General features: G+C 41.7%; 1 protein-coding gene across 11 annotated transcripts in view; it reads right to left on the minus strand.

Moving 5' to 3' along the window:
- The window catches only part of FOXP1 (forkhead box P1), a 392,273-nt gene that overhangs the window by 143,839 nt on the left and 222,241 nt on the right, over positions 1-26,193 (minus strand). For all 11 annotated transcript variants that reach the window (XM_030043708.2, XM_030043705.2, XM_041118643.1 and 8 more), the window contains one exon: positions 25,144-25,325. In XM_030043708.2, coding sequence (XP_029899568.1) covers positions 25,144-25,314 — 171 coding nt within the window. In that variant the 5' untranslated portion in view covers positions 25,315-25,325. The remainder of the gene's footprint in view (positions 1-25,143; positions 25,326-26,193) is intronic.

The following is a 26,193-nucleotide window of genomic DNA, read 5'->3' on the forward strand; positions in this document are numbered from 1 at the left end:
ACAAACAAGTCAGCAGCAAAAATTTTATGGGTTCACTTCCTTCAAGGGAACTTAAAGAGCCAGCATTTTATTGCTGTGAATTCTAGTCACTCCTTTTACCCCTCAGCATCTGTTTGAAATATGTAGTAGACAATTGCTTTTTTGGCTCTGACTCAGGTGGTTGAAATACAGGACAAACAGACTACTGTATATAAGCTTTCCTCCAGCAATGAAAATTTTTATTAACTCTCTTGCATAGCAAACTCGGCTGCCTAGCTTCCAATCCCTATAGAATCATCAAGGAATGTGGCTAGTTATTAATTCTGGTGGTCAAGCACGGGTTGGATATGCTGAGACTTGTCTGCAATATGTAACCTCACATTTGGAGAAAAAAAAAAAAAAAGAAAAAAGCTACAGAGGGAAGGAAAAAAATAAATGAGTTCTGTTTAGTTCATCATTCATATGTGTAAAATTCCAACTTAAATACTAGCTCTGTACATAAATATGTCAGCCTTGTCAAATGCTCCAGCCAAAGAAAACATGGCCCATGGTGGAGTGGTTCAGAATTACCCTCAGAGCCATGAACCTGCCCCACCTTCTGTAGCTGTGTCAAATTCGGGAGTTTTCTCACATCGGTGCTTCATAAAAACAACCTGCAAATGCTGCCTAAAAATTATTCTTCTCACCCCACCCAGCTGAAGGACCAGGGAAAAGAGAACAACGAGGACAAAGGTACCTAAAACAAAAAGGAAGGTCCTTGATCCCCAGGAGACTTACCTTTACTTAGAAGGATCCTGGCCACCTGTAACTCCTGCATTCATTGCTTCTGCATCCTCAACACTACCTGTGTAGTGATGACCACTTTTGCAAAGCTTTTGACCACTGAGAAGCGATGCGAGATGGTTTCCAGCATTTAACATTGAGTAAAACACCCTCTTTAAGTTGTGGTTATGGGCTAATTTGAGCCAACCTTTGGCTGTTGTGGTGTATTACAGGTTGCTTTTAGCCTTCTGTTGTGTCTCCAGTGTCATAAATACCTAATAGCAGTGGTCAACATTTAAAAATAAACACTTGCCATATATTTTCTACACAAAACAACTCCAACTGTCTGAAATCCCACTGCTCTGCAGATACCAATTTTTGTATTTTTTAGTGGTTATTTAACACATAGATTATTAAACAGCTGGACTTTACTTAAAGCTCCCCTTGAGTTTTTCTGTATTTTTTGAGAAACACGGCAACAGTCTATAGCTAGCTGTCTATTTGCTCAAGCTGATTTCCACACCAACAAATTTAATAGTTTAAATGAGTCTGTTCCACCAATGCCATAAATCAGAGAATGTGACTGCAACGTGAAAAGTGTGAGGAGCCATCAAGGGCTGCATATCGCACAGTCCTCTGTATCATGACGCTGAATCTCCCTGGTCTGATACAACACAACCTGAAGCAATGTCCTTACACCATTTTCTGGTCATCATGCCCTACAGGTGCCCATCTGACCTTCCGTATCTCTTCCAGTTTCCCCAAGGGAAAGCACAGAGGAGGACGCTTTTCATCTACACTTCGCATCTCACTACAATTGCAGTTGCTTGGATGAGAAGAACGCGACTCTTATCTCTCCTATTTCTTATTGCCAGTAAAAAGCAGAGCTTCCCTTCCAGCTTTCAGCTCCTGCTCACTGTTTCATTGGGAGTGCAGGCACCTCGGTTCATCTGGCGAGCACTCGCTGCCCTGCTGAACGTCGGCTCACGCAGGCAGCGCCCATCACCCAGCCCGGCCGCCTCTCCAGCAGCTCCCTCGCAGATACGACAGTATAAGCGCCACATGTGGCTCTCCGAGATGGTGGCCGAACAGCGTTGATACCTATCCTGAGGCTTGTCGCCCCGACAGCTCCGAGCACACCAGGTACCCGCTGCCACTGTCACCCTCCCGCTCCCAGCCGGGCAGCCACGGCCATTAGCCTGCAAAACCGTGCCCCGCGTCTCTGGGCATCTCATCAGGAAGCACTGTAGATACGCAGCCTCACAGATACGCGACTACTATAACTCACCATGTCCAATTCATGCCTAGAAAGGAATTGTTCAAAGCTGGAATCCACCGGAACAAGAAAGGTCAAGCCCTGTAACCCTTAGGAGACAACCTCAAACCCGCTCTCCAAACGAAGCCTGCCGTGCACGGGCTCTAGCAGGAAAGCAATTTTGATGCACAGCCACAGCATGCTTTTCCACGTCTACCGAGGCATACTGACTCCAAAAGAAAGAGTACCCTCTCCATTAAAAGGTAGGTGCTAGATGAAAAAACAAAGATTGTCCTGAGGAAATCTTGGAAAATGAGGTACAAGTCCATGTTGGAAAAGGCCCTTCAGACCATTTGTCAAGTTTTCCTTAAATCATTTACGCAAAACAGTCAGCAAACCACGCTAGTAACATGAAGTAGTGGTACTCCAACGAAGCTCTGAAAGCTACGCCCAGAGGACTGTAAATGCCGCATGCTATTCAGTAATGAGCAGCCAACTTTTGTCACCAGTAGATAAGGAAAGGAAGCAGATGCAAAGTCATACAGTTTGCAACCTTCTCCAATATATGGGATGTCAGAAAGTCCACAGAGACACGATTAACAGTTTAGAGAGTGCACAGTCAACCACTTTATCCTTTCAATATGGTACGTTGGAGTGATACATACATCGAAACCATAGCCAGATACAAACATTCCTAGATGCAGATGAATCCATAAACTTTCCAAGTAAACAGATGGTATTTTCTGCTTCAGCATTTCTGGTTTATGCAATGGCAAGGCATGGCATGGCCTGAGTACGCTCCTCTGAGCTAGCAGGACTTCAGTTACTACAAAAGGGCTCCTGACCTCTCCAACTCCCCATAGCTTCTAGGTGCCTGAAGGAATCCTACAGGTGCTTTAGAGAAAGTTGTGCTAATCTGTGTCCTAAGCAAATGAAGCCCTAAATAAAAGTGCCAGATTAAATGCTACACATAATGCTCATAATAAATTGTGGAAACAGTTAAAAGCAAAAACACTGTAATAAATTGCTCCCAGGATTGCCTAATGCTGCAGCCCTGAGCCTAAGGATTTGCTTCGGTGCTGGTGTTGCCTTCCCCAGTTACACGGCGGTTCCCTTTCGTGGAGGCGAGATGCTCAGCTACAGGAGCTCAGAGGCTTTGCCCGGCAAATGCTCATTACGCCTTTAACACCTTGTGCTTGCGAAGCATCACCCTGAGAAGGAGACGGGGCAGGTAAACACATCTCGCCGTCACTAACGCCACGGTGAAGGTGGCCTGAGCAGGCATCTCCTTCTCGCTCTGCCATCTCATCTTGTTCAGACAAACCACCGCGCGATGCAGGAGCGGCAGGGAAGGAGAAATGACACGGTAGGCTAGAGATGGACCAACTACTTTTATCAGCAATACTTGACACGCACGCACACACACACACACACACTTTTGAAGGGGAGGACTGATCTTCAGAATTTCTTAAAACTGTGTTCTGGCAGTTATTTTCTAGCCCAAAAGCACCCCTTGAAAAACAGAGCGAAACTCTGAGAAACCTGCCTGCTTTGCTCATATTCCATTTTCTGGATAAAAGGGTGGCCTTTTAATTTAAATGTTTCTACCTGTTGTCTTTAGCCTTTTTTTTTTTTTGTCACCTCCACTCTTAATTCTCATTTAAGATTCTATTTAAATTCCCAGAATGAAGCTGAATCCTGCAGTACAAATTCGGGATGTTCAGTAGAGCAGTTCTAGGAGTTGCCAAAGTAGCAAATCACCTCAGCTAGTTGCATAACTTAATTACGGTTTATCTGATAAAATGCCACCTTCATACAAGAGACCCCAAATAAAACGCTTTCCCTGAAATATCTGGAGTCTGATTCATCTGTTTTACTCCTGCCTTACGCAGGCTTAGCACCACCGCCAACAGCAGCATTGTTACACCGATGTGAAGCTGAAATAAATCCACGGAGAGACAGACACACTGCAAACACACAGAAATTAATGTGCTTTTCACTGCTGTTCGTGTACAAACACACAGGGAAAAAAAATAAAAAATTTTTCTTTTCTTCCTTGCTTTTCGCAAGTTCCTGGCTATCATTCTGAAATGTAGATATTCCCATCATGCCTCGGTGTTTTTCAGCCCCATGATGCCCTCACTTTTGATTGTATAGATGAAGTTGAAGTGCACAGGGTATTTACTGATCCAGTTATCTTGTTCTGTGACAGGCAGAATCAATCAATCAAGGGGCCAGCTTTATGCTTACGTATTCCAGGCACATCTCCGCACTTCAGGATACGAGATCACAGTGTTATCCAGCCAAATTTGATCAACAAATGCAGTTCCCCTGTGCCACAGCAATCTCAGATGAAGATGTTATTATGTGGAACTGAGCAAAGTGATAAAGACAGTACAGAAAAGGGAGGAAAAGTCCAGCTGGACCTTTCTGACAGCCTCTATATGCTACGGCTGCAGCATCCCTTTTTCCGAGGCTAACAAAAATAGCGCATTCCCGACTAGCTGTTGCAATATGCTTTCTGGCCACCCTGTATCTGTTGGTACTTAATGAAAGAAACATTATGCCACAGAGTTTGCTAACATATTCTTCGATGTTGGACAACAGATTACAACCCTTGCCACTGCATTTATGGAGATTTTTATAACACAGGATCACATACTGTATTTTTCATCACTCTGTTGTGAACAAGCATATCAAAACCTGAAAGCCCCCAAATATATTTTAAAATCACAGCTGGCTTAAGCAACCCTTAAGTATTTTTTTTTTTTTTTAAATCCCAGCTACAAGAAGATGCACGTGAATGCGTAAATGTTTAAGTCTGTCTCAAGGAGAGTTGACACCACGCTTTTATTTTGCCAATAGCTTTTCACTTTGCTATTGCCCTACAGTTTTTTTACATTATTTAATCCAAAATACCATCTTTTTGATTCTACCTTTCTTTGCATTTTAAATCTTTAATGGGAGCCTTTGGCAGTCCATGGGCACAATTATTAGATATCTGCAGAGAGAAATTGAAAAATTAATCATACTTTCCATTTTATATTTCTGTACTATACATAAAAATTATCTGGTCTTAAAGCTGCATTCTGTGGTCTTTCGATATTCTCTCCCCAACATGGTAAATACTATGCAAGAATCTGTGTATCTTACATTCAAATCTCACCAGCTAAACAGTTATATGGAGAATGCTGTGTTCTCTTTTCAAGTGCAAAATTTATTTCAGATCATTTTTCAATTAAAAGGCATCTGCTGCTACTTCTTCTGCTATGGACTGCCTAAAAAATCAGGGTAAAAAGTACCCTAGACTAATCATATTGATGATACTGAAGTTGTTTATTACCCTTTTATGGGCTTGGGTACTTAAATTACAGTTTTTCACAACTGTATGCAAAATGTGTAACATAATCCTTATGCAGTTTATTATAGAAACTGATATATGCATTAATCTGGCCTTTGTCTAAATAGACCCTTAACCACAGGGAAAAAAATCCGAGGACATCTATCAGCATGTGAGCAGTATCAAAACTGCTAAATCTATTAACTTTGTTTTCCTTTCACTATTATTAAACTGGAAAGCAAAATTCAACTGGAAAATTATGCCATTTGGGTTCCCTTGTCATCATGTAATAAGTATGAGAAATATATGTGCAATAGCCAAATGGCCAATAGACAAAACACCCACTCCAAGTGACGTACTGTTTTCCATACCACTCAGACAAAATCAAAACAACAGAGCTGTTGCAAACAAAAACAAAATAACATTTCCCATAAGCATTCCAGACAGAGAAAATTTACAGGAAAAGAAAGCTGGGAAAAGACCCAGAGCGAAGTGAGTGTTTGTACCTCCAGCCATAAAACCCGCTTCTGCAGAGCTGGTAAACAACAGTTTAACATTAAAAACACATAAAGGCTAACAATTGATTAATTGTCAAACTTTGGAGTTAAAGATTTACATCAGATGAGAGGGCTGTGCTGCTGGCACTGCCTGCTGACTTTGGCGGTGGGGAGGTTCGGCTGCCCGCAGCCCGGGCGCAGGCAGGGTACAGGCAGCGCTGCCCGTCCCTCCTGCCCCCGTGCAAAGGCAGATGCAGCCAAGGAACATGTTTCATTCAGAAAAGAGCAGGATCCAAGCCGGCATGGGGAAAAGCAGCAGCGATAAAGCGAGGAGGGGAAAGTAAACAATCAGGTTGATTGCTTCAGAGCAGTATGTTCTGCAGAGACTTCGGAAAAAAAAAAAAGAAAATCCAGATTTTTCTTTTTTTTTTTTTTTTTTTTGAAAGTCCTTCCAACTCTCTGTGCAGCCTGGCGGAATAACAACTTTAAAAAGTGAAGATGTCGCTTTTTTATAGCTGACTCACATTTATGTAACTTTGTTAATGCATCTGCTCCCTGGAAGTTACAGTATCTGTGTTTAGCTGCGATACCTGCCCATAAATCGTGGCAGCGCGGCGAATATCAACAGCTGCATTTTACTATTTCAGCCCGTCAGTTTACAGTGTCTCCATCACAGCGAATTCCTGTCAGCTGCACTCTCGCTAACACAATTCCTATGTTTTGCCTGGCAGTAAATGGACGCTCCTGCCCCAGCATCATCTAAACAACTCTGTTAACATTTGCCCCCGAGCGTCTCTCTCTTTGTCCAGTCCCTGTCTTCTAACAGATGTCATCCAAGTCTAATCAAGCATAAAATGGTCATAAATATTTCTTTCTGGTAGATTTCACATTCGCATTTCATGCAGGGACATGATATTTTTCTGCTACCTCCAGGGAGTACCTAATGCAAAAACCAGTTACTTACATTCAAGGCTCATGTTCCTTTAGTAAAATGCAGCACATGTTCTCAGTTCAAAGACATAAAAAGGCACAAGACTTTATCTTCTTTTGTTTAACTGCACCCTTTTTTTTTTCTTTTTTTTTTTTAATAACGTGTGCCACAGCTTCCATCTAGGTATGACATTGTCCTTTGCTTAACAGGAAAACACACCACCACATAATGCCGAATTTTGACCCTACCACACTCTCAAGCACAAGCATTTTTGAATTTCATACTCCCATACCTTAATTGTTGCACAAAAGATAGATTGCACCCCCAGCCCACGCCCAGCCCACTCCCCCGCTATTTCATTTAACAAGCTATTTAAAGACTTCACAAGATTAGAAAGGCACTTCTCTATTTTGGTTCATTTTATGCAAAATTTTGCAACCTACCTCATCATATTTTATTAAAACAGTTGAATGATTCTAGGATACAAATTTAAGGTTCATGCCTGTTTAACAGTTGATAAAGATAATCATGAGATAGAAGCAATTTCCAGTGCTTAAACTTTGAAACTATTCAAGATAATTAATTCTTCTTAATGTTGGAATCATAAGAGAAATTATATTTACCCTTGGTAAATAATATGTCAGTCTGGAAAATAAAACTAACCTTGGATTATTCACAAAGCCGTATGTCTTATTATTTTTTCCCCTGTTATGTTTGTCAAAGCAGAAATATGACATAGCTATTTAAAGTGAACCACACAACACTTAAGGATATAGATCACAACAGTGAAGCTGTTTTTCCTCCTCCTTCTCCACTGAGCCTAATATTTGATTACTGTTAGTCAAATCAAGCTTTCAGGCAAATAATCTCCATTTTTTAAGTTAATGAGATGTGGTCATGTTGACAACAGCTTGCAGAAACTTTTAATTCCAATTCCTGCAGGCTGTGCTGGCCTCTTTTACAGCAACCACTGTATGAATGAGTCAAATTTGCCAAAATGGCTTATGTAGACAAGTGCACACTTTAAAGAGGCACTAATTAAAAATACCCACTGGTATCATAATTTAAATACCATGAAAATAAACTGTAAAAGTAGCTCAGCTACAATCTTATGACTTTCCTTAGAGCTCGTTTACTTTAACTAGATGATGTTTTATTGCAGATGTATTCCTAGCTAAAAACAATTTTACGTCTTGGAGGAATTCAAGATTTTGATATAATTAAACAATTTATGTTAATATTTGTTTCACATAAGCTATTAAGCAAGCCCCCAGAACAAGTGCTAATTGAGAAAGATGCAAAGAAGTAGAGTGCTGAAGTAAGCAGCAAATTTACACTGTTGATTTACTGCTCTATCTGCAACTTCCCCCCTCATTACAGCTCTCTTTCTCCTTCTCATTCTCTGCTATAAGGCTCCCAGCTGTACTGAATCCCATTAAAACACTTTCCTTGGATGCTATTATCTACTGCTTTCCTCAAAAAAGGAAGAAGAGGAAAAGGGAGAAAGAGAGGTGGAGCTTGGTATTATTCTCGACGCACTTCCCTGGCCGCAACTTCTCCAAAATCCCTTTTGTCTTTCTGATTTTTTGGCAAGGAATGCGAGCGGCACAGCTGTAGTGTAACAAAAGCAGATGTGAGACCAAAAATAAAAGGGAAAAAAAAAGTTGGTGCTGAGAGGGTTAAACCTATTTAAGGGGTTAAATATGCAATTACCGCTGACTAAAACCAGAGAGACATATAGATAAATAGAAGAAATGAAGTCCCCAGGTTCCATTCAGAAGCCTTCATCACATTACTACCAGACAGAAAACTCTTTAAGTACCATTTTCAGATGTTAAATCATTGTTCGTGCAGCACATATTCTCACTATTCCTGGGGGAACAATATCTGAAGACAGCGTGCTAACAAATGCAATCCAGTAAACAGGCATTTTTCCTCTTGTTGTTAGTACCTTTGTGTTCCAGCTCCCAGCTCTGTCATCCATGCCTTCTCTCTGCTTTGAAGTTAAAGTACTGAATGAGCGTTGTCATCTATTATCCAGAGTGTGCATGTAGATTATAAATAAGAAATAAAAGTGACTTTCAGTACACTGCTTTTGCATTAGCAAGTTGCCTTCTCTGTTACCTCCTCTGTCCTTCATACTTTGCTACCAACATTATATTAAAAACCTGACTTTAAGTGTTTCTTGTAGAATGCTATAAAATATGTACACAGCGGAGACAAAAGTTTTATTGAAACAAACAAGTCCAGCAGTTTAACCAGGTTCATGAGTTCAGCTTCAATAGACTGTTTAACCCTTATCTGCAGATGTCCTTCAGGCCCCCGACACATTAATTGCATCCCTGCCTTCTTTTGCATGCATGCTACTGAAAACACAGAGCTATTAATTACACTGAGGTTTATTTACAGAAAGAGTCCTTTTCTACTATTGATCAATTATTTATTAATATTTTCCGGCGTAATGATCTCATCACATTTTTCATTTTAAGGCCTGGAATAAACGCTTTTCACGTAACAGCGCTGACCTATTTCAACTGCATCTGCTTGTACCTGGTCAGAAAACTCTTCCCCACAAACACAGAGACTTAGAAATGTTTCTCCCATTGCTTCATCTAAAGAAAGAGGTGAGCAAAGACAATCTGTGCTACCCCTCAATCTTCCCTCTGCCTTCAGCCGGCTTCACCAAGAGCTGCAGCAGGGCTACAGAACTTCTGCAGCAGGGACCCCTGAATTTGGAAACAAAGATTACTGAGGTCTGGTGTCTTAATCCACACACACTGCCTAAATTCTGGCAGTTTAGGAAGAAGAAAGGTGTTTGAGGCCCTGAGGGGTGGTGGGCACCCAGAGAAGTACACACCAGGGATGTCACAGAGAGTTTTGTCCTGGCCCTGCTCCACTGGGGAATCCCCTGGGCCACCTCTGGGCAGGGGCACAGGGGACTCGGGTCTCATGTACCGGCTGTGCCTCTGCAAAGAAAAAAAACCAAAAAACAGGTTCTGGGGAAAGCAGAGCAGAGCCAAACCAGGCTGAGCCCAAAGCAAGCACTGCATGACAACCCGTAAGTCACAGAAATCCAGCTTCAGGAACAAGTAAGCACAAGCCTGGGAACAATACACTTCTAAATAAATAATAACAGATCTTTTACACTTAATAACTTCCTCATTATTTAGCGGAACATCCATTTTAGAGGACCAAAAGCATCTTTATGCACCTAGCTTCCCTCCAATTCTATGTTCAGCTCAAAGTCTTGGCAGACATTAACTCTTGCACGACATCTGTGTTGTTTCAAGATGATGGGAAGGAACACAGAGACCTGAAGACCAAAGCTCCTCTGGAGAGGGAGTGGAAAAGGCTGGATGGGATGCACTGCACAGGGACTGGCAGTGCCCCAGCTGCTGCCTGCAAAACTGGTATCAGCCGAGATTTCCTGAAAATAAAATCCCTCCGTGCAGCTCCCTGCCTCTGCAGAAGGCACCAACTTTTGGGGCAGAAGGGAAACCCCTTGGCTTTTCTGGCTGGGCAGCAAAATTTGCAGTACATCTGTGGCTGAGCATGGGCTAGTCAGGTAAGGAATCTGCAGGGCAGGCACAGAGGAGCTCTCCTTCCCTTCATCCCTCCAGGTGTCCTGGATCTTTCTTCCTTTCATCCTTTTGGATAAACAATAATGATATAAGGAGGTTCAAGCACAGTCCAGTGATTTTCACCCGGACATATGGGAGCCAGTCCTTTCATAAAATGTTTTTGGTAAATGGTTCAAGTCCCTATAAAGACCGGGGCAATTTAGTAATGATTTCCAAGGTTGTCGCCTATTGCCTGCCCATAACATCACAAAGAAAAAACAACCAGATGGAGAAAAACAGCATAGAAGAAGAGGCACATATCCCTTCCTTCCCTCTACCAGGATAAAATGGAAGTGTGATTGTGCTGAACAACCTTTCATTAGCAGATAGCACATCTGCAGGCAGCTCAAACAGCCTGGAGAACGCCATCCTCCTTTCTCTTAGGTAAGGTAGCAGTGGATGGTGCGATCTCCGGATGCATAAGGAGTATCATCAATCCCATATGAGTGTGAAGGGCATGCTGCTGATACCTCCATCGGTCCCAACTCAGGGTGCACCCAGGCACAGGAGTTTCTCCTGCTCTGGGAAAGCACCAAGTGTGGGGCCTGACCACATCTTATCCCTGAGGAAAGGGGCAGCCCTTGTGTCCTTGGCATTCAGGATCCTAGTGTCCCCGTGGAAGGTGGACTTAGGCATGCAAACGAAACACGACTGCAATGCAATCGCCACCTTAGTTGGCTGCACGGGGTGTATCACTGGTAGAAATACAGCAAATACCAAATCAGATGCTTGGAGCACAAATCTAAACAAATGCCTATGCAGAGGGTCCTGGGGTGTATTCCCAACATGTCCGAGTACTTTCTCCAGCACAGCCTCAGGCTTCATTTTGTTCTGTGTGTCTCTGGCCTTAAGGGACCTCAGCAGCATCAACCGCCAGCGGTCGGCCTTTCTTCTGCTGATCCCGAACAGGGAGATTTCAATGGGCTAGAGAGGAAAAAATTGGCATTCCTCTCCAAGAAAGATGATCAATCCTTCAACTGGTAGCTGCTGTGTCACTAAAAAAAGCAGTGTCACCTTACAGGACAGCATGCCAGAGATTTCCTGAAAAGCTGCAGTGGCTTTGTTCAGACACCATGGTCCTACCCGCTGAATGCCTGTCGCTCCTGGAGTTCCGTCCCAGCCCACCACAGTGGAGAACATAAAGGGGTATTTTTTTCCCTGGTAGGGGCCAGTTTTCCATCCACCTCCTGTCCACGGGACCGAACAAACCAAGCCCCAGTCCAGCTCCCTTACTCGGCAAGTTTGTATCTTGCCCAAGATTACTAACAAGTAAATACTCCTAGGTTTCACGAGTTCATTTAACACTAGCTATATCTCCCCAGCATGAGGGGATCAGCTCCTAAAGACAAGATCAGAGAAGGTGAAAAGCTGGTCTTAGGAAACATGAGATCAGGTACGAAAGGGATTCTTTGCTGTCAAAGCATAATATGTCAGCTTGTGATAAACCTGAATTGCTTCATATACCAAGGATCACTAGACATTAGCTGCTTTTTATATGGCAATATGGTGCAGAGGTTTCAGACAGAATATTGTTTTATGTTGATCATGATAAAACTCTCTGTAGCTTTGATAAAGCCTGCATACAGGCTTTGCATTCAAACTGATGAGTGATACTGGCTGTTGGATGCCGAGACACACTCTTGATGCTTTCCAATGGTTCAACTCGTAACTAGGAATCAATTCAGCCTGGATAAGCAAGAGTGTTACTCATCTAAGGGGGTTTGAATGATGATCCCGTTCCCTGTGTTTTCCCTAGATACATCTGAAAAGGTACGGTGACAAAGGGAGCACCACATGTTGCCAAAGTACATCTCTTACCAGAAGGATCTCCTGGGTTCAGCCTGCTCTGAACGAACAGTTGGCTCACACTGTAATCAGCCATCAAACAGCTCAGACCCTATGGGCAATTCACTTAGCACAGGCCTTTTGCTGCTCTGTTTTCCAACATCTGTTTCAATGCTTGTCATCTCCCTGCTTTAAACAAATGTACTGCAGATGTCTTGTCCTGTGGACGACAGAGACTTGGCAAAGACAGGAACAGTGGCCTCCAAATGACAGAGGCACAGCTATGGTAGTTATTGTCGGGGGGCTCTGGATGGACTCTGTGCATTAAACATGAAATGGGTTTTTACACCCCCACCCCATGCCCCCCTTTAAACCTTTCGTTTTGCCCTTCAGGTTTTAGAGACTGATGAAGGACAGGGATCAGGACACAGACTGAGATGCAGCCTACTCAGAAACATGTGGCCTGAGTCTTCTCAAAAGATTTATCATTGACATACGGAATTAAACGGGACAACGCACTCATTTGCTCATCTTTTGCTCCAAGGACAATCTGATACAAGACTGGAGATGGAGGGACATGATGTGTGGTAAAGATAGCAGCTTCTGAGACCAGATTCTGGTCTGAAAACAATAGGAAAGAGCCTTCCTCGGGCTAAGATTGTGCTTCTGGAAGAACCAATATACGCAATGGGATACACAAGAAGAAATAGGGATGGGCTACTGCGAGGGGTCTCCAGGCACATCCCTCCTAGGGTGTTCTTTTTACGCAAATTGATTTTGGGCTTCCACTGTGAAAATCAGTTAACTGAGATTTGGCATTCTGGATTTTTTGTGAGCACTATTTTTGCCCCTGTGAATGCATCTTACCTACACTGTTTGAGGTTTGGCTGGGGTGAGTTATATAGCGAGTAAGATTCCGACAATCTCAGTTTTCATTAGCTTGGTTAATTGGTGCAATAGCTGTAAAGAGGCTGGAACAAGCGAGGTGCTAACTGGCCGCTCTTCCCGCTGCTCCGTCCCGCCCAGTGAAGGCAACACAGGTATGTCTACCCTGTTTTGAATGTCAAGTGCAGATGACAGGTCAGTCCAAGATGCAGGTAAGTTTTTTAAAATCAAAGCGAAAACATGTATCCATTGGTAGGTCTTTGAACAGACGAAAAACAGGAGAGGTCCTGTATTTTGACTGTAAAGTTACTGGTAGTATCTCAAAGGACATTTTCATAAGCAAGCTAGGAAAACATAATCTTAAGAAAATTACTGTATACTGGGTGTATGTATCCATGGGTCACTCTCAGAATGGAAGAAGACGGCAAACATGCTGAAGAAGTCAATCTTTTTTTAAGAACAACACAGATGAAGGAACAGACAACTCGGAAAATTTGGGGATGATGCTACATTGGGAGTGACCTGCAAAGACGCTGGAGGAGAAAGTGGAGAAATTGTCTGTAAAAATGGGATGGCATTTATAATGGATAAACTATAAGGTGCTACAAGTCAGCTGGAATACCCAAACTTTGTAAGTACAGCAGGGAAGACAACTGATTACATGGCACTTCTTCGGGGGACAAAAAAAAAAAGCCTAAGGATCACAGAGGATCACAAGTTGAGTATGAGTCAACTGGGTCATGCTGTTGCAAAAATGACACATACCACAGTCAGATGCATAAACAGGAGCATTGCCTGCAAGTTATACACTGGGAAATTCATTGTGTCCACTTGCTCCAGCAAGATTTCATCTGGAGGATCATGTCATTGGAGCACTGCAACTCAAGATGAACACAGACTGATCGGAGACAGCCCAGAGGACAGTGACCAGAATGACCACAGCTCTGGAAAATAGGATGTACAAGGACAGAGCTAAGACTGCTTAAGTTCTGAGAAGAAGGAGGGTACAGACATGGGAACAGCATTCATGTATGAAAAAGGATGCTGTAAAGAGAGAGGAGACAATCTGCTCTCTGCCTGTTACAGACACAACAAGAGGGAAGAGGCTGTACTTGAAGGACAAGTATTTTGGTCAGGCATTGGGAAAAAGCTTCCTAATAGAGAGTTAAGCACCAGAAGACCCTGCGTGGGCAGGAATGAAACCTCCATCGATAGACTGGTGAGACATGTATGAGGCAGACCCAGGAGTGTCAAAGATACACTTACTCCTGACTTTGGTCTGCGCAGAAAGACTAGGAAAAAAAAAGTCTATTTTTCCAAAATCCATAGAGAAAAAGGGTAAACTTATAGAGGAGTTCACAGCAGACCTGGGCTGGTGGGCTGCCCTGTTCTGCGCGTGGCTGCAGTGCCCAAAGAGGCCATCAGCCAGTACTAGAGAAGTTACTACCGCGGGCTCTCAGTGACCTTGGAAGGATCCCCAAACGCAAACATGGCACGCGTTTCCCTGCCCCCAGGGAAAGGCACATATTTTTGCTTGCAGTTTATGAATCTTTGACGTACAGTCCCTATGACACAGCCTTGGAAGAGCATATCTTTTATTTATTATGCCTAGCAATTGTCCTTGTAACCAATTAGGAAAAAAAGCAGGTGGTCAACAGAAACTCCGCAACACAAAACCCCTCAGCAAAGCAAACACCATACCTTTTGGAGCAAAAAAAAAAAGTACTGTAAACAGAGCTAATCACCGCTAAACCCTTATAATCCAGTCCTTGCCCATGTTAAGAAACTGGAACCAAGAGTAGAACACTTCAAAAGCATTAATCGGAGGAACTGGTGAATCATTCCTCAAGGAAAAGAAGGGAGTCAGAACTATTTTCAACTCCAAATGCTCACTGTATTGTGAAAAGGGGCTCAAACCCATACTGTCAGACCGGACTAAGGGACAAGGGGTCCCACGCCGCCCACCGGGACAGCTGCTCCGGCTCCGGCTGCTCCGGGGACCCGGAGAAAGGCTGCCGTCACAGTCTTCACCCCGACAGTCATAAAGGAAGACTTGTCAAACACAAAACATCCCGCTTTTAGCTCCTCTATAAAATATCTACAGTTACCAGCATTCCCTGTACCTTGTTGAGTATTATGTTCAATAATATTAATAGGCTCATATTTACCATATCTTAAAAGCTAACAATCCCATTGCCAGCACTAATTAAAAAGACAAGAAGCTGAAAAGAAGCAGTGGATTATTTCTTCAATATGGATTCATGCCTAGATTTAATAAAACCTGTTTTAGTGTTATAACCTTACATTTGTTTCAAGAACACTATAAAAGATAAGTCTGCTTTTTGTTGTTTATTGACTTGGAGGGTTTTTCATTCGGATCTGTAATATAGCATTACAGCTATGGGAAGGCAGTGAAGTAAGACTCTTTTCCCTGAACAAAACAACACTTCTGCTACCCAAATACCATGTCTGGGATGACGGCTGGGAAGAAACCAGCACACCTGTTCAGAGAGAAGAACTCTGAATACGTGAACACACAGTAAAATGCAGGATTAGGGAGGTTTATCTGAAACAAACCCTCCCTCTGACCTTACAGAAAGCACTTCACCTACAGCTACAAGCGAGTGCCATGGCCAGCTTTTCCAGGCGGTAGACCGCATGGTTTCTTCCAGCCACAGAGCATCCTCGCCACAAGAACGGAGCTCCCATGCACACACGCTCAGCAGATCTGACGCCCTCACCCACACTGACCCGCTCTGCGTGTACACGCCAAGTGCAGTACACATTCTCAGTGGGAATTTTTTACTGCATCATGGCACACCTACCAAACAAAAATACTGCGCTTAACCTACAACTAAGGATAAAATTAATAATGACAGACAGAGCGCTGCCTTCATCAGCCTCTTCATCAAAAACGTTGTAGACTTTCCAACAAAATCCAGAACAGTTGCTTTCCGTACACACCTCTGTCTTTCTCCAAGTTTTGAAGAAGAGGATTGACATAGTGTAGGAGTGGGTATGTAATGCAATACAAAAAAGTAAAGGTAAACCACAGCCACTGTCCCAAAACCAGAGCTTTTCCTAGGCAAGCTCACCTTTAGATCAAGTTTCTCATTTAAGCAGAGGCCAGAAAAAGTCTCCTGGAGACTGCCGAGACTGGACTTTGAGGATCTGAGTGCTACAAATGCTTTCCCATGCATAAGGAGAATTATACCCCATTTTATTTCTGATTTTTCCTGCAAGATGCTGGGCCCCACTACTTCATAACAAGTTCCATTTCGCCTTCACCATGCCTGTCTGACCTTTCTCCTTCAGTGAATCACTTAATTATGTGGAAACAAAACTATGAAACGATGATGGTTGAAAAACACAAATGCCCTAGCTTCGTATGTGAGAAAGCAGCCAAAACCCCCAAAGTTGTGGGTCTGCTGCTGATTAAGGATGCCAGAAGGTACTAGGGAAGATCTACCCTCTGCCCACACAGCCCTTCTGAACAGCCAGGGACCCTCCCCCTGTTTTAGCACGTATCTCACTGATTACTGGAAAAAGGAGAAAAAAGCATGAATGGCAGACAGTCAGTGGTCTTACAACATTTCACTAGTGTTGCAGTTCTTTCCTGGCAGAGGTTTTTTGGTACCAGCGATAAAAACAAGGAAAATTTAAGGAAAACTTGATTTGAGCACGTCAACAGCAACCACATTCCTTTAGCTTGTGATCACTCTAATTCAAATAGACAAGATTTTTTCTCCCCCCTCCTTTCCTGCACTTAATTTCCAGGTAGAGTTTGTTAAAGCCTGAAATCCCACCTGAACTTTGGCAAGTCTTTTCTAAAAGAAAAAAAAAAAAGGACCCATACACAAATATTTGGCTAAGAGACCCATAGCAAATTGCGTAATGCCAGTTAAAAGTTGTGTTTTTTAAGTATCAGCCCCAGAGGTTTTATCTGAAATAATATCCTGATTACTTCAAATTCTGGAGGCAAACTGTGACCTTGCTCTGCATCTCCAAATTTGAAACATTTGTGTTGTGCCCCTCAATAATGATGCCTCTTGCAAGGAAAAACCAAAATCCTTTCAAAAACTTGCTTATTTCATTTAATAAGGTAAGAAGGCCCCAAACATGCATATAGGAATTAGTTCAGCCTTGAAGCTTGATCAAAAGAGGTCACCCAAAATCAGAAATACAGTGCTCTATCAAGCAGAAATGACCCATCTCCACGCATGCAACCGCCTTCTGTGTGCCTGCACGCCCAGTGACGTTTCTGTCTGTAACAATCCCAGTCCTCAATCCTTGTTAAATAAGAATCAGGATTAGGTCAGCACGCAGAACACAAGGAATTATATCCATTTCTTGCATCCTTCTCCTCGGTTTGCCTGGGAACATGCACTTCTGTGAGGGCTGGGGGCGAAGGGGAGAACTGCACTGATGAGTTTTGCAACACGTTGCCAGATAGATTAAATAGCCTAACTCTCTCCAACCTTCACTTTACCAGCCTTACTTTCTGTAGCCTGGAAAAAAAAAAAAAAAAAAAAAAAAAAAAAAAAAAAGAAGAAAAAGAAAAACCCTTAAAAGAAAAAGAGGAAATATGATTAAAAATAAATTGAAAAGCCCAACTTGTAATAAAGCTGGCACTTGCCCCAGGCTTCAGAAATGTCTGAGACATGACACTGACTTTACAGACACTCTACAGACACAATATATAGCTTTTATAGGGAAAAAAGAGATATATTTGCACTATTTAAAACAGGTTGCAAATACAGTTTATGTTTTGAAAATGTAGGGAGCACAGAAATACACAAAATACAGAATGCAGCAACAAAACAAGCAACGCTCATCCTACAAAACTGTCCTTATATAATGTCACTGCTTACACTAAGGCTCCAAAAAATACCTTCTGTTAATTTTTTTTAATTAATGGGGTGCTATACAGTTAAATAAACTCATGAAGAGTATTCGTGACTTTTGCATTTTTACTTCATGTCCCAATCTTTATTTACAACATTACTGTTATAAATTACAACAGTACTGTTGATATTCTTCTCACTTGCTGTGATACCCAATAGAGCTCCACAGGAGAAAGAATATAACACAGGAAATCACGGCATTTGATTCTGCTCTCATTTAAATGTATTTAAGTCAGACAAAACTCCACTGAAATCAATGGCTACACTAGTGAAAACCACTGCAATTCCGCTGCTGTTGCTAAGGCACTGCCAAACAATCTCCCTATGTGCAGTGCGTTTCCAAATAAAGTTAAATTATTTCTAAAATATCAGCAATCCATGCAACTTCTTATTAGTGTGAAATTACTTAAGCCTTAATTCAGCAAGGTACTTAAGCACATTCCTAATTTTACAGGCATGAGACGTACCAGTGACCTTAATAAGACTAGTCACGCATTTACATTTAGGCACATGCTTAAGCATCTTGCAACATTAAAAGCCACAATGAGGAACAGTTCCACGTGAATTAAAGACTGCTTTACACCTTCATAGGCACACTACCATTTTAAGTTTGCTATATCCCAGGTTTGGTTGCACTGCATATTAGATAACCCTTAAGTATGAAGATCAGTGGACGAGGAATAGCCTCTAATAATCTGAATAACATCAATCATTTGAAATGGACTTTTAATTTATATCTGATGCCTACTGAACGCCTTCCGCAGTGTATACACATGCTGGATAACACCTTTAAAGCATTCCTTTGCGGAGTTTCCCTAAACAGCACTCCTGAATGTGTAACTTCATTGCTTATGAGTAAGCATAGGCAAATATAAGGGGAGAGTACACACCTACGAAAACAGCTGGGAACAAACATACCGCTGCTGAATTTTCACATGAGATGCAAGGCTAAAAAACAAACCAGCAAACATATTTCAGAAGTTACGTCTCTTCAAAGAGCCCACGTAAACCTAAACAATTACTGCATGATCTTAATTTACCAGGAGACGTAAAAGCAGCTATTGTAAAAAAACCCAAATAAATACAGAAATAGACATCCATAGCCTAAAGAGGACTTCTGGATTTGGATGTGCACATAATCCAGGTGATTACATGGCTAATGACCCAGCTTCTGCATGTACATGCTTGTATCTGCACACACAACTGCAGAGCCCTGGGTGCCAATGTCAAGGTGCTTTGAGGACTCAGATTTATGCAGTTATTTATCAAAGACCTTAGAAGCAAAATAAAACAAAACCAAGGCAAAGAAAAAACAATAATCTCAGTAAGTGCAACAAAGTGGTAGTTTCCCCTTACCCTTCAACAGTTAGAGAAAATTTAAGGCTTGTTGATGTCAATAAGTAGTTATAACAAAGACATTAGTAATAGCGAGGATAGAGAATGCTGCGTGAATGTTCTCAGCATGGTTCATTGACAAGAGATCTAAAAATTGAATTATTAAGGAAAAAAATCATTGATTCTAAAATCCAGGCAAGGTAGCCAGCCTATGTTAAAACTTATTTAATTTTTCCAGCGCTGCTTCATTCCTAAGCTCTCAGAGCCACAGCTTTTCCATTGAAAAGCAAAAGACATTTTACGCACAATTTTCCCTCTACTAGAAAGAGGTATATTGTGCCCTTCAGTGAACATAAAATTGATATTATCATCTCTTAGTTTATATCTCACTACTTAACCTTCAGATTAAAAGTTATTAGATTTGAATGACTAAAAAGACATCATGTCACCTTCCGTTCAATGTTGGGAGATGGGAGAACTTCAGGGAAAAGTCTGAATGATAAAAACACAAAGTTACCAGGAGTGTAAAGTTGTTTTTTCACATTCTCTGATGAAACAGCACAAGCTCTACAAATGCAGTGATCTTCTCACCATGTTGCAACCATCAATTATCAGTGTACTACAATACAAAATCAGACACAGTCTAATAGCCTGCATGGAGCTTAATCTATACTTTCAAATGGCTCTTTCAATAGCAACAGCAGTTTAATAATTAGGCTTTATGTCTCTTCGGACAAAATGACTCAACACGGACGCTCCCTCAAAGTCTAACAAACAAATTTGGTCTAACCCAGTTATGTCAATATGAAACAAAGACTTTATCTTGGATCTAGTTTAGCAGTTTTGTTCTAAAGAGATAAGTCCACATCATGATCAATGGGACCATAAAACTCCTGATGCAGTCTGTAACCTCTCCCCACAAGTTTTTGAAATAAGATGATACTCACCAAACTATTTTTTTTTAAAAACAAAGCATTACTTTAATTTACATTGTGATATATTCAAAATTCTTTCTAGTCAAATCTTCTTTTTGATCTGCCCAGTTAAAGCAGCGTCTCAACAATACACCAAATCCCCCATTTCTTGTACATTTTCCTTGTCTTTGGACATGAACAAAATCTGAAGAAACCACATATTCCCTCTGGAGTTTGCTTCCCTCAGTCTAACACTTCACATCTCGACATTTCTCCAAACAACTACTGCCAAAGGGCCCAACTGTGGCATCTTCACATTGATACCACAAAGACTCCCAACTGCAGTCAGTGAGACCGACTGTGAAGAAATCATTGACTTGGGCACAGGCACCAGAACCTAGTCCAAATTTCTTATGTCTATCAAACATCCTTTTTATCTCCTATACATGAACAAAATTGTATTTTTCATTTGTATACATTCAGTGGAATGAAAGTGTAAAAAGTACAAAACAGGAGGCAATGAAATATATATAACACTGTCAGGTTTTTTCAAGGAAAAAAAATCTTCTTTCCTTACTTTGTGGACACATGGCAAAACCAGTATTTATCTAAACTCTTCAGAAAGCCTGAAGTGACACTTCATAATTACAGTATAGTTCAGCTCAAAGACAAAGAGAAGAAAAGAAACTTTCCTACAATTCTTTATATAAACTTCCTCCTTGTTTCTCCATGTACCAGTTGCATTTGTATTCTTATTCCAGTTTGTCATAAACAGTCACCTTGTAACCTCTTTTATCAAGCAATCTATGCACTACCTAAAAGTACACTACACTCTATCAGACAAGCTATAGGTTTACATTATACAAACATTCCAATTCTGCCTGCTCAGCGCAGGCTGTCAATAAATGCAAGCAATTGCAAAACAGCTATGTGTGTTTTTTTCCTTAAGAGAACACTGATACGAGCCTGCCAGTTCTGCAAAATAAACTCTTTGCAATCTCTGCAGCTAATCTGTCAACAAATTACTATTAAAGTCATACCTCCTAAAAGTTCAAAAGCATTCTGGATTAGACAAAAGACACTGAGTTTTATACTCGTGGGGCAGTACTTGAAGTTACGGTATCAAAGTGGATCTTGCTATTGATGTGGAGAGGTTTGTATTTCTGCCACCATGCAACACAGCATTTGGTGTCTTGCTGCTATATATTGGAATTCAACTTTGTGTTCATTCTCTTTGTTCAATTCATATTCTTGTTTCTCTGCTAATAACGTGAAGAACACTTTAATGAATAGTCCTGAGGATAAAAATAAAACACAATATATAATATTTATTTTATAAGCTTAAAAAAAAAAAAAAGAACCGGCTAGGACTGAAGCATCAAACCTTCTATTTGAGTAGACGTCAGAAACCACTGAAGCAACTAAAGCTGTGATCATGTACATTAAAAGGCAGTTTGTCCCCATGAGTCTTTATTTATTACTCCCTGGTAGGCAAGAGTCACCCCATCATTACATACTTTCTGCCCAAGCTTCCCTCGCCCAGCCTGACTTTCAGCTTGTGGGTCACTCCAACACCCATTCTGGACCTCCCAGATGTTTTCTGTGAAGCCTCAGAGCCAACAGATGTTGTCAGACTCTGCCTGATACCCCGTTCCCAGGTTTTCTGCCCCATCCCTTCCTTCTGCCTCTGTGGGCATCTTGGGAGCAAGCTCCTGAGCCCTGCTGCCTGACCCCCTGCCAAATGACCGCTTTTGATCTCTTCAGGAAGCCAAAATGACCCAGGTAACCTTCATGCTTAAGCCAGGTTTTATAGGCAGGTCACCAGAACCCTGCCCATTCCACCTCATCCTGACAGTCATTCCCACGAGATGCCAACCACCAGCACCCGTGGAGTCAGCAGCAGCGGGAAGGCAACCTCTCCCACCCTCAGCAGGTGCCAAAATACTGCGGGAAAGGGTTCCCCTTCCCTTTCAGTCTGGTTCTGGGGGCAATTTCTCCTACACATATCTGCATTTTTATCCAACTCTTCCACAGATGCACTGTCCCTGAAGAGTCACTTGTATTGCTTTGGCTTTCTTACTTCACGATTACAAATATAAACATCAGTTGGAGCTATTTGGTTTTATTATACATAGTAGAACTCATCCCCGCATTTGCTACTCCCAGCTTAACAGTACATTTTACAAGATTGCTAATGCTAAAATAATTTAGCATCACGTCACTTTCTGTCTCCTTGCATGGCAAAATCACCCTAAGACGACATGGGAAGCGTAAAATTTGTCCTACGAGTGTTCCCTGCACTTACTACAAGAGTGTTCACACCGTACACTGTTCCTTCAAACATATGAACATCTGTGGTGCTCCATATTTTTCCATGGTAAAATATTTACAAGTTTGTAAACCCATTAAAACTTCCTAAAAAAACTAAAGCATTCCTGTTTTCCTCTCTCATACTAACAAAGCTATTAGTCCTTATAAATTCATAAATTTCACAAAAAACATGAACCAAAATTCAGCACAGATGCTTTGCACAAGCCATTGTATGTCCAGGTTTCACCGCTCAGCCATGCTCATCATGGGAATACATTACTAACCACAACAGCAAAGCTCAAACTACCCGCTGCTGATTTTTTTTTTCAGACAAAACAAGTGCCAGGTGGCAAAAAGAAAAGATTTGAATGAAATGCTCTTAAGAAATAGCTGTTTAATTCAGAACTCATTCATTTGTATTGAAGAAGCGTTTTGTAGAACGCATTCTGTTAAGTGACCTGAGAGCATATGTTGTATACGGAGAAACATCTAAACATTATGCTCCATGTTGTATGTGTATCTGTAAATGCTTGCATTAGCTGTCTGAAAACAACGGGTTTTTCTTCTTTTCAGCGTTTAAAAATATTTTCCAAACACAAAGATTGATATTTTTATGCTAGCTCTGATTACCCTTTTGTTGTTATCAGGTTTTGGTGGTTTGTTTTTTTTTTTTTTTAAATAACTGTTTTAAACTTTGCAATCCACTTGCTTTTTAAAAGATAAACTCCACGGAGAAGTTAGTCATCAAAACCAATTAACAGCAGAATTCAAACACAGAACATAAAGGTCTTTCAAGAACTTGGAGAAAAGCAAGCTCCCTGACCACATTTATTGTACTGGCAGAGGATAAATAAACTACAAGCTAAAATCTGAGCCGTGTGAAAGCAATCCCGAGCCTGGCAATCCAGCCCCCCAGCCCCGCGCCCTGCTCCCACGGGGTTCGCGGCACTTGTGTCTGTGCCGGGCACCGTTTTGGGGGAGGGCTGGAGGACCGGCGTAGGAAGGAATCAGTGCCACTCCTTAATTGACCAAATGGGCGGCTGTTGAATGACACAACCCATTACACGCGAGATTACGACGTTATCTGAGGCGGCATGAGCCCTCTGGATGGCTATGGAGAAGCCTTGGCACAAGGCGCCGGCAGTGAACGTTAGTAACTGGTGGTAGGAGCGGAGGAGCAGAGGTCTGAGCAGTTCTGGTCTATGGCGTGCACGTGTTTGCATGACCCCCCCTCTGTTTCTCTCTGCACAAAGCAGCACTGGAAAATTCCATAGCGCTCCTATGGAAAACGCAGCGCGATTAACTCATTTTGATACGAAGCCGTTTTAAGACGAGACCTTTGTGTTGAACGTATTTTACTGTTCCACTCCTCTTCCACTGTCCTATATTAATCAAAGCTGTAACCCCTGTTGTCTTTGCACTACGAATCAGAATGTGCCCCTGGCGAAGAATGAGGGAAAAGTCAACAGGAATTAAGTTTCAGTGCAACTGTTTACTCAACTGTGGCCTGCAGTTATTGAAATTTTATCCGTGGTTTTGTGTGACTACTGCAGTAATGAATTCAGCATGGCTGTGATTTTCTCACTGATGGTATTCTCACTTCAAGTAAAAACCTGTAGGATGAAAATGATTGAAACAACCAAAGTCTATGCATTTAGTATCATCCATTTTTCTGACTTGTTTAATTATGGCAGCTTTCTGTCTTAGGTTGGCAAACAGGGTCCCCTGCTCCTCCTCAAGCCTTCAGTTTGCTTTGTTTTTGAGTGCAGGTTTTTTCTTCTCCACAACAACCTGCTAAAAAGATCACTGTACGCTTAGGGGAGTCTTAACCAGCTGCCAATCGCTTATTTAAAAGGTTTTAAGAATGCTTATTGCATTAGAGAAAGTGTGGGTTAGGCATAAGTGTATTCACCATGGCTCTGCTGCAGCCTTTGTTCCCAAACACGTTAATGATACATGCCCAGCACTTTGGTGTAAAATTTCCTCGGAGGGTTTCAAAATTTTATCAGGGAAAAGAAAAAGACAAAACTTATTATGCAGATAATTTACAGTGGCGAACTTGGTCACTTCCCAGAAAATACACTAATTAAAATACAAAGGCAAAATGCACAATTTGGTTCCGATTCTTCTGAATTGAGGAGTACTGACATGGGATGTATTTATTTATTTATTCTGATGTTTTGCCACAGCAGATACCTCCACAGCCTTTCTCACTAATAGAAAACATTCTGTTGATAGAGGTTGCTAGGTTATATTAAAATTTGTTGCAAAAACAAAACTTGACGTTAGTGTATTTTCCACCCAGTGACATATTTTGGAAACCAGTTATTTGTATACAGCGGTTCACGCAATCGCTGCCACCAGACTCAACACATTCAGGCAACGGAAGCAAGCCCTGATCTTTGGGTATTTCCAGGGAACGATTAAAAAGGAGCCCCGGAAGAAAGTCCAATGTTTCCCTTTACATTAACAATTGCAATCCCCTACGGACAAAAATGTACAGAATGTCATAGCCAAGTCCTAAAAGCATCCTCTGACTGGCAAATATGAAGGGCTTGGCGGGGGGGGGGTTAAATGCTTCATGCTTTTTCTGTAAGTAGGAAACTTGTAATACATCTTACAGTACCTGCTGTTGCTGAAGATGTGCTAAATCTGCAGCCCCAATTTCAACTGAAGGTGTCTCGCCGTTTGATCTCACTTCCCGCAGGCTGCACTCTAGTAAATGGTTGCCACCGCTCGCTCCATTCTGAATGGCTGAACCGTTACTTTTTGTCTCAGTCCCAGATTCTTGCATCATGACTCAAAAACCTGAAATAATTTAGGGGAGGGGAAAAAAAAAAAAAAGCAGCTGTTAAAACAGTTGCTGTATATAAGGAGACATGCCCTGTTTTAAATCCTGCCAAAACTGTAAACATTTGTCATTTCCCTTCATACGATTTATCTTTCATTAATGGTTCCTGCTACTAGTTTATGTTTATTTATCTGTTGGTACAGCTATAATTTTAGTAAGTTAGTTCTGTTCTAAATATAGTATTATTTGCTCAACATCTTTTTTCCCTTAGAGAAAAAAAAATATTTTTGAATGAACACACAGAATCCATAATTAAATTTCTCTAGTTACATCTGGATGCTTTCCTTTGAAACACATAAGTCATTCTTTGCAACGTATGATGGATGATATCAAAAACTTGATATACACTATGTAGGGGCAGGTAGGTGATGCAGACCATTCACTATTTCGGTTTCCATTCACACCATGATATTGCCAAATTAGCACCTTTTATTACTCTGAAGCAATTTAGGCCAGGTCTGGGATGTGCTGGACACCATCAGTTTTCGTTTGGGGCAAACTGCTTCAGCTGCTCGCAGAATTAGTCTTTTTGGCAAATTTCTTGGCTATGGATTTGGTCTGACGTTGGATGTACTACGGAATTACAGTGAAGAGCCTCCTGCATTATTTGGCTAAACATCATCTTAGCAGCCACAGCTGTGCACAGCCAGCCCTCTCGACTCTTGGTGGATGTCTGTCCCTGGGTGCTTTACAACGCTGTGCTCATCAATTTTATCAGGGGGTCACAGGCCCCACGATGAGGATGAGGATGAGGATGAGTGCCCGCTTGCTCACCCCAGAGTTCCTGGGATTCACACGTCTTTGGGAACTAACTGTCAGCATTTT

The sequence above is a fragment of the Aquila chrysaetos genome, chromosome 20, assembly GCF_900496995.4.
Source record: "Aquila chrysaetos chrysaetos chromosome 20, bAquChr1.4, whole genome shotgun sequence".
Lineage (NCBI taxonomy): Eukaryota > Metazoa > Chordata > Aves > Accipitriformes > Accipitridae > Aquila > Aquila chrysaetos.